The 10009-nt window shown below is 35.2% G+C and overlaps 1 protein-coding gene across 4 annotated transcripts in view; it reads left to right on the forward strand.

Moving 5' to 3' along the window:
- The window catches only part of GRB14 (growth factor receptor bound protein 14), a 64708-nt gene extending 59668 nt beyond the window's left edge, over positions 1-5040 (forward strand). The window contains exons 14-15 of one of the 4 annotated variants that reach the window (XM_061343862.1): positions 669-762; positions 4741-5040. In XM_061343862.1, the coding sequence (XP_061199846.1) occupies positions 669-762; positions 4741-4887 (241 nt within the window). In that variant the 3' untranslated portion in view covers positions 4888-5040. The remainder of the gene's footprint in view (positions 1-668; positions 763-4740) is intronic. The other 3 variants (XM_061343883.1, XM_061343890.1, XM_061343872.1) reach the window with 3 other exon arrangements.
- The last annotated feature ends 4969 nt before the right edge of the window (positions 5041-10009 follow it).

Consider the following 10009-nt stretch of genomic DNA (forward strand, 5'->3'; position numbering starts at 1 on the left):
CCTATACCAGGATTATGGCAAAATTATGTCTGTCTACAGCCTGGTTGGAATACGTTTTCAGTGAACTATTTGCAGTGACAACTGTTAACCATTGAGAGTGTTGTGATTTGAATAATGATACCATAAAGTGAGCAGAGTGTACCTGTGTCTCAGTGGGAATTGTGCTGATGTGCAGGAGTGTGCATTTATAAACATTGGCCAGATGTGAAAGTCATTCTGCAAGTCTTGCATTACCCTTTCTGTAAACTTCCTGTTAAGCCACCTTTTGAATTCCCCCTATAACATTTGTGATTTAGGTAACACAGTTGCACAATATTTGGGTCAGAGCCCAAATAAAAATTTTGTTCAAAGCACAAACTTTGAGGGTGCTTTTCTGTCTGAAGAGATGCATTGTAATTCTGTGCAGTGTAAAACCAGTGCCTACAGTGTCATTCATTCTGAGAATGCATATTTTTCAGATAATAAGACAAGGTGAAGAAGAATTTAAGAAAAAGTATTTCCAGTGACACATTTGCAAAGAAACACTGATTATAAGCATGATGTACATAATTAATGTTATTTTTGCTTTTCACTAATACTTACTATAATGAATTACAACAGTTCTAACTGGATGTTCCCAAAAGGATTTCCAGAATGCTCTTACTGTGAACATTTTCAATCTCTTTTAGGGTATTCCTGGTACGTGATAGCCAAAGTAACCCCAAAACATTTGTATTGTCATTGAGTCATGGATTAAAAATAAAGCATTTTCAGATTGTACCTGTAAGTAAATATTTCAGTTTATATATACAGTTGTAAACCAAAACAATTGAATAATGATGATAGAATATTGATGGATTTTTTTTTCATTTGCTCTCATACAGAAGGTGTAAGCATAATACCTGTCACTAAAAATAATTAGTATTCCTGAGTAGAGCTGAACATTTGTGAGCTTTGATGTTTGATCTGTTACAAAGCTAGACTAGTATTGTGAAATTCTAATATGTGTCTTAAAGAAATAGACAAATCCATTCTAACTGTAGCAGAAGCAACCCTGATGGGAGAAAATCTTGTATTAATAAAGGTCATATTACCTGTTCAATTTAGATATGTGCACAGTTTGGTTTTAGTCATCTGTTTAGGTGGCCTGCCTATGACGTGTGTGTGTTTGTGTATCTGACTCATCTGTTCAGGATAGTTTCTGTCAATATTTTTCAAACTTTTTTTCTGACCTCTCTTCTTCATTTGTGTTATTGTGGTATATTCATGGCTAAGTCTTCTTCAAAGGGACAATTTTAGCAAAAAATTGATATCTTTATTTACCTCAGCTACTCAGATGTAAGCTGAAATTTCCTAAACTGAAATCATATTTCCATCAGTTTTCATTGAAGATATCATCCAGTTATCCTACTGGAATGGCCAGCTTTCCCCATCTCTTCCACTCTTTTCTGAGGTGGTTTATGCTGGTTTTTGTACAGGATGCTCCTGTTGAGATGAAAAACTCTTTAGTGTTATAGGTTTTAGCCACATAACTGAGCAGGCCTATAGCTTTTTATTCTCTCTTCACAAAAAACTTTCTTCCAGACCACATAATATTCTAGCCTCCAGGTTCCTTCCTCCTAAAGTTTCTGTGATACTTTGCTGTTTCTCAGTAAAAATGAGTGTAGTGGCTTTTGTTTTGTTTCTGATCTGGTGATCCACTATAATCATTCACCAAATTTCCATATGCCATACCTAGGGCTTGTAGCTGATATTCTCCCCTAAAAAAGTTCCTGTAGAATAAAACTGAAGCACTATTTCAGGGGAGGAAAGGAGTGAAACAATGTTAGTTACAAGAATTGCCCAGGATTTTTGTTGTGTTTAGGAATAAACAATGGAGGATACCTTCATCCAAAAGTGTTCTGGATTCCTTGTGAGCATCAGTGTATGCTCTGTGATTAAAATCCCAAGTGTAAAATCTCTGTGCTACTGACTGTGGTTGCTTCTATTATTTACTTTGGAAAAGTGTTGTGTTGCTTAGAAAACCTTCTGAACTCCATACAAATACTGTATGATTCTACTGCATTGGGATGTCATTGAACTCTCAATTTTAAGAGACCACTTTTTCTTTTCCTATCAGGAAAGAGAACCTCTCTTCTGTGAGAGCAGAGATAGCCAGAAGCTGCAGTTATCTTCAGTTTTCCCTGAGCTGGATAATTCTCCTCTTCTCTTCAGAAAAATTACCCAGTCAATTCTTATGTTCTTCAGATGTAAGCAGTGCATTTGAGGAATTAATCATATACATGCATGCTAAAACCTTGCTCTCCTGTTGTAGGGTCTTTGGAGAAGCCAGGAATTCCTTGTTTTGACATACAGACTTTGGTCAAATTTTCCATGCTGATAGTCTAGATGCTTGTTCCACTTCAGTGCAAATTCTATCTTACTTGAAGGACTTTTTTTTAAGTTGTTGTTAAAGTAAAGTGATTTCTTCTGTGTTAGTTACCAGGGGCAAAAATAAATATCTGTAATGAGAACAACTTAATCTGGAGAGAGAATGTAAATATGGGTCCTGTTAGTTCACCAAACATAGACATATTTCAGTTCCTTTCTGTCATCTAATTTGCTGTTGCATTCAATACCCAGACTTATCGCATGTTCACTTTTTGCTAGATAATACTCTTCAAGGAGTTCCAAAAAGCATTTTTTTGAGGGGAGGGGTGCTGTTGATCTTCTAAATGAAATTATTGTTTTTCTAAGAAACAAGGCATTTTGTGTTACTTCAATAAATTGGTAACTTATTAGTTGAAGATCAAGGTTATCTTTTTGAACTTCAAATTTTACTGTTATTCTAAACTCTTGCCTTTTTCCAGTCATTGGGAAAAGAAAATAATTTTCCTACTAAATATAAATAAATAAATGGCATTTAGAAGGTCTTTTTACAAGTTAAAAATAATTCAGTCTCTAAATGAATGATTTTTCTCTTACATTTTAGGTTGCTTCATTTAAAAATACTGCATTTAAAAATGTCTCCTTTCAGATAGGGCATGAAGCCTACTAATTCAAGCTTCCTCTACATTAATAAGTGCATCATGTTAACATTGGTAACATGTGCAACAGGTTTTGCAGGTGGGTGGCAGGGAACTGATTGCAAAAGATTGAAAAGAAATCCTTTGGGGTACATTTAGGATCCCATACTGTGAAAACTGGAGAACTTGATATCTTAAATGTATTTTTCAGCCTTACTACTCTGAGCTGATACAAGTTAATTTCAGTGTAGAAATTACTTGTTCTGTAGTCCATGTGAAGGAAGAATGAATATACATTTCTGGGACTGTCTTTTTCCACTAAAAGTTTTTTCATAATAGCCTTCTTAGCTTGCAGAAAATGTTAGGTTCTTGAGCAGCATAACTTTGATATGAATTTTTCCTTTGCAAAATAAAGATTGCTTTAGAATTAGCAATCTGGTATTCAGTTCAAGCTTTGGGATTAATTTGGAGGGGGGATAAACAAGCTGAAAATTGAATCCTGTTCAAGAGGCTTCTGAATTGTCAACTCTTCCTTGTCTTCAGTGTGTTGGCAGGAAAATTGCATGCAGAAGAAAGTCCAATGGATGATAATCCATTTTCAGGTTCTTAGCTGGAGCACAGGAATTTACACATGCACGCATTGGTAATTCCTTAACTAGCAGTGTTTGACCTCAACTCACCAAGTCTGAGAATAAAGAATTTGCAAACTACTTCCAGACATGGTAGAAAGGGGTAGAATAGCCATAAGTTGTAAGCAATTCAACAGCTGCTTCAGATGAGAAATCTTAATTACAGGTAAGAGAGCTAATTATATCTTCTCCTTTCCCCTGTACTCCAGTAGGATAGTTGCATCTTTGCCTCACATACCATCTGCTGCTCTACACTAGCCCTGCTTCAGGATCTTCTGTTCACTACTGTCCAAATCTTGTAAAGTCTCTTTTTTCCCTTTTCTTTTTTAAAAATAGTTTAAGTAGAGATTTTTATCCTCTATTTACATTAGTACTAGTTAGTTACTGTTGCACTGAAGCTTCTTGATACTAGATGCATCAGCAGTAGAGGAAATAAGTCAGCAGTGCAATACAAACTGGCCAAGAGCTAATGTTCAGTAACCTAGAATAGGGAAATACTGATTGTAAATTTTTAAGCATCTGAAAGTCTAAGGTAACATTTCAAGCTATGTTTCTCGGTTTCTTCTTTCTTTCTTGTATCTATGCTAATACATGCATTTGGAGCTGCATCTGTTCTTTCTCCTACAACAAAGAATATATTACTACATCAAGCATGTTATTTTTGCAATGGGCAGTTTCTTTGGTAACCCATATCATCTTGTACACAAATGAAGTAGTGTGCACCTTATAAAGTAAGTTATATAAAATGTACTAGTTAGTTAAACTTGGCTGTTTTGTGTCGTTCTGTAAAAACTCAGTGTTCATAGAAACTCCAGTTATCATTCCAAAGCAAAGGCATAAAGAAGTATTGTTAATGCAGAAAGAATATTATTTATATTATATTTATTTAATTGTTCTTTCCTTTTAGGCACATAACTAAATTAAAGGGGAAGTTGAAGAATGCTTTATCTTTCTGTTGTGAATTTTTGATCTTGCTGTGAATGATCACTGTATTTTTCCTTCTCTCAGCAGTCATGAGATTAAAATATCTTGATCTACAAAGAAGGCTTCTCAAGTATGTCAAGCATAAAGAAATACCATAACAAAGGACAATTTTATTCTATTTTTATTTTTTTCCATTTTTACAGTTGGAAGATGATGGGAAGCTATTCTATACCCTTGATGATGGTCATACCAGATTTACTGATCTCATCCAGCTAGTCGAATTCTACCAGCTTAATAAAGGAGTACTACCTTGCAAGTTAAAACACTATTGTGCACGAATTGCTCTTTAACCAAAGTACCTGTTGTTTCATCAAAGGGAAAGGAAGATACTGGATTTTTTTTTCCCATAAAGGCAATTTGTATAGTAAGAAGGGAAAAAAGCATTACATTGTAAAGAGTCTATGTTTAAGCTGAAAAAAAAAAAAAAAATTCTATATAGATAAGAACTTTGCTTTGTGACAACAAACTTTATGGTTTAAAAAAAAAAACTAATCTTCTTTTGTGTGTAATTCTTTATTGTCTTGGATTTCTTTTGGGTTTTCTTTTTCAACTGAAAACAATTAAAAATGATATTGTGTAACTTCTGCAAAAGTATAACTGAAGGGAAGATCTTTGTTCTTAGGTTTAAAATTAACTTTTTGTCTCTGAATGCCTCTCAGTTTCTATACATCACATAAAAATTATATTTACTGTGGTGAGGATAAGAAGCTGAACTGCACATTTTATTTGTAAATAAAATGAATAAATATTTTGCACTATATTTTTGAATGCAACTTTGAGGATTATCATATCCAAAAAGTGAAAAATCATTAAAACCACTTCTAGCTGATCAGTTGTATTGGGTTGTGCTATTACTATTGTAATATTGTAAAGGACTTTTTTTCCTCTAATGACTAAATCTATATCATTATACAAAGCTGAAGTGTCACTTGCTTGCCTGTGATACATATAAACATGCAGAAAGTATCATGTAGTGTATAACATGGTTTGGTATATACCTACAGTCTCTAACATAGATGGAGAGAGATCTGTTCTGTGGATTGTTGCAGAGTTAGGGAGAGAATCAATTTAATTGCCCTTAAAAAATAAAAGTACCATTCAAAGATTTATGAATTTACAATATTTACAAATAAAGGTAAATCTAGTGAACATTACTCTTTGCTGAAAACCTGGTGAGAGTGTATTTGCAGTCAGTTTCTAGCTTGTTTTATTATTTATCGCAGAGTAATAATTTCAATATAGCTACCAGTCAACCAGTCTTTAGAGATTGAGAAACATGTAACATTTGAGCTAAAAGGAAATGTTTTGGTAGAGCAAGTTGAATTTTGGATCATAGTGTTAGAAATACTTTTGGCATCTCTGTTTTGAAAGAGAGGTGATGCTGATCTTTGAACAAAGACTTGAGTGGAACGGGACTTGGATTGAAAGAGGCATCCCAGTCATGATGCTTTGCTGCCCAATAGGTTTGATCTTGTTATGAGGGTTCAGGATCTAGCCCTGGATATCTTTACTTGGGGTAAAGTCTGGAGTGCAAAGTAGTGCTTGGAGATGGACCGTCACACTGAATGCAGCCCCTCCTGCCTGTGCTTGATTCAATTCTCTGACTGTCAGACAACCCAGCTGTTCTGCTGTTGGAGCTCATGAGAAGGTGAAGGAGGCCTGTGCAAGGGACGGAGTAAGATGGACCAGAGGTGCAGACTAACAGTGTGCATTAGCTGACAAGGTTATGTATATGGAAGCATTAGAATAGTATGGTAACTATGGTTTTGTTATTGTGTGTCTGTGGAAGGCAATCTTAATAACATAATACTGTGATACTTAATTTACTGACTTGATCCACACATCACTGACCTTTTCCTCTGGTATGCAAATGTGTTTTTTAAAGCTCATTAAAAAAGCAGCTCTTCCTAACGTGTACCAAAGATACAGCATATGCGGTGCCTAAGCTCATTACATTAGGAATGCCTTGTAAAACTCTTCACAGTCTAATAAATTTAACACTTAAACCTTGAATGTAATTACAATTTGAATTACAAAAATATACTTTTAATTAAAACCTCTTCAGATTTAGTTTAATAATGTGATTACTTCTCAGGCCTAGTATTATTTCAGAGACAGGTATAGAATAAGAAGAAACATTCCCCTCTGCATCCCTGTTTTTTTGATCATCTGACAAATAAAATGAATTGTCTACGGTACTGCATTTCTACTTGGACATGTGAAAGCTTTGCCATAATTTTTATTTCTATTTATGTGTTTGCTAGCATGCTTGGTAGAGAAGCTTAACTGCTTAGTGAGTGAGGGCCTTTGGGGACCTATCATTAAAAAAAAGAGAATGTAGGGATTACATGGTGGAGAGACATCAAAAATCTTTGCCTGCTTAAGCTTTTTAAAAAAGTGAAAAAAACCACCAGAACAAAAAATCCCACCCAAAAAGAACCACCCCCACCCCCCCCCCAAACAACACACACACAAGAAACCCCCCCCCAAAAAAAAAAACCACAAAAAGGAAACCTCAAGTAAAACAGAGTACTCCTGACTGAACAGGTAATTTAGACGTTTTAAACTGGCAAGTACTCAAAGCATTCTTACTCTGTAAAGTGTTGTCTCCCTCATTTTGACAGCTCTCTATTAAAATCTAAACTGAAATTTTGCTGGGAGTAGAAAATCTTCTTTTACAAATGTGCATACTTTTCCTGAACTGTATGGTTGGTTGTGACTATCTCATGAAGACCAAACCAATAAAAGTAACTAAATCTAGTTTGGTGTTTAAATGCCTTAACAGGCTACCTCCTTGTTTAAATATTACTGAAGGAAGAACCATGAAGGGAGGTAGTCTTAATGTGTAAAAACAAGCAAACAAAACCACCAACAAACACACACACACACAAACAAACAATACCCTTTGATATCCCAGACTACTTTAAAACATGCTAAATGGTACAGGTGGTTGATGTATGACTTGCAAGGTCCTTGCTGGCAACCAGTGTTTTCTTGTCAGAAAGATGGCAGGATTTTTTATGATACCACCCAGGTTATGTCTGAGTGTAAAGTTCTTTGAGGGTGTAGGCAATACTGTTTGAAACAGAATTTCTGTGTGTTAACTGAGGCTTCTGATTAGGAATACTACACTAAAGTGCCCACTGTTACAAAAATAATTGGCTAATCAGGAGTTGTTAACAGCTCAAGGAGAAAGCACAACTATTTTGGGAAAGCCAGTCTGTGACTCTCCAATGGTTTACTTCTCTAAAAATTGTGGAAACTTTTATATTTACCTCATAGAGAATTTAAGGATTTAAAAAAAACCCAAACAAAACCAAAACAAAAAAAATCCACCCCAACCAACCAACCAACCAAAAAAAAAAAAAAAAAACAAACCCAAAACCAGGAAAAAACCCAACCCAACAATAAAAAACAAACAAAAAAACCTGACCAAACCCTCCCCCAAAACCAGCCAACCAACCAAAAAACAACCAACCAACCACAATTTGGTTTGGTCGTGTTTGTAGGGGGCTTTTTCAGTATGTAACGAAGTAATGTGTTTTTATCTTTACTTTGGGCAGGTTAGAATTTACAGTCTTAAACTTCTTGATGTTTAAGTGTCAAAGCACCTAGGTTTGAAGCATGATACGTTAAAAACACAGCATACTTTCTTCAGGTTCAAAATTTAATACTTCCTTGAGTGTACCTGTGTGGTGTAGTGCAGTGCCAGGAAGAGAGAACTGAGTTTGCCATGCAGAGGTACCAGAAGCAGTGTAACAGTACAAGCCCAGCTTTCTATCTGGGGTAATTAACCCTGCAGGAGTAAGCTCTAAAGATGTGAGCTAGTTCAGGGATTGGTCTGAACTTCAGCTCAGCATTGTATTTGTTGGCATGCCCTTTTGTGCCTTAGTTTCCAATCTTAAAATCTTCTTGGCTCAAAGGAGATTAAAAGTTAATTCGCTGGTGTTTCATAATGCATATACATACAGGGCTGGAATTAAGGTTCATGGGCAGCATTAGATGACATTTTTAAACTTGAGTGTTTTTACCTAACAATCTTATTAAGTCATTTAATGAATTTTTTGAAATGTAGCAGGTCTTCAGTTCATCAAACTAAATATTTTGAAAGAGAGCTTTAACCCGTTAAATAAAAGCGGATTACGTATGTAGCTAACTACAAGTGGGATCTTTCAAGGATAATTGAATTTCTGTCAAATGTTGTCTGTTACATCCTGGTTTAAGAATTACAGCGTTTTGTGCTTCCTTGGGGGTAGAGCTATTCTGTAGTGTAAGTGGGTTTAGGGTGTCTTATTTTAAGGCACAGATCAGCTTATTTCAGGAGAACAGCCTCTTTTTTTTTGTTGTTACATTGTGTAAAAGCTACTCATCTTCATCCAAATAGAAGCCGCTCAGCCACCAGTTAGTTTTAACTGTTTAAACCTATTTAATAAATGCATCTTGCAAATGAGTCTAGCATTTGTCTGTAAGGAATCTTATGCAGAATTTTTGTCATCTATATTACTTTAGTTTATAAAAATACAAAGCAACTTACAGCTTACGTCAGCCTTTCTGTTTGGTTAACAAAATAGTTATCACTGTTCTGATATTTTAGACTACTATTCCTCAGCACTGTAATGCATTCCATTTCTAATTTCAACGTTGTAGCTGAAGCTTTCACTGAAATCATCGAAGATGGAACATACGCCATTGCTTGCAAGCTTTCAGAGGTTAAACACTTATGGTCTATGCATAATCAATGTGTATGGTAGTGCAATTAATGTTAACTTTAATGAAATGCATGAATATTTAAAACTTAATGGATCTGGCTTTGCAGCATGCTTTACAGCCTGCTTCACATATGTGAACAGTATTGACTGTTGGCCTCTGGATGTCAGCAGTGTATCGCGAAATTCCTGTAATCAGCCGCTGTTTTCCTGCTTCCTCTCAGAAAAATATCTGTGACTTGTGGTCTCTGCACACCTCCAGAACACCCAGCGCTTTTTCCTCTTATAAATTATTCACTTACTCTGTACCAATTAGTTCTACCAGTTGCTAGGTTTGTTATCAAGTTAAGCTTCAAGACAAGAACCTGAACTCAATGGGTGATTAAAAATTTATTAGCAGAGATGATTAAATATGCAGATAGTCTGTGAAGCTTGTTCTTGAAACCATTATATTACCTTTTTAATACTAATGATTTGTATAATTAATTTTAAAAAAGCCTGAAAGTCTTTAAAAAAAAAATCAGAGTAGGACATAAAAGGATTAAATGCAGAGGAGGCAGTGAACCTGAGTATTAAAACAGCTCATTCACATGTATGGGCAATAAAGCGATTTCTCTACAGGAACAGTCTGTGGGTTTTTTCCCCCTCTGCTAAGTTGATTATTTTATTAATCTTTGAAGCAATTTGGGAAAACTATCAACTAGTG

This window comes from Neopsephotus bourkii, unplaced genomic scaffold (genome assembly GCF_033783945.1).
Source record: "Neopsephotus bourkii isolate Nb327-2 ecotype Australia unplaced genomic scaffold, CSIRO-AGI_Nbou_v1 NB_196, whole genome shotgun sequence".
Lineage (NCBI taxonomy): Eukaryota > Metazoa > Chordata > Aves > Psittaciformes > Psittacidae > Neopsephotus > Neopsephotus bourkii.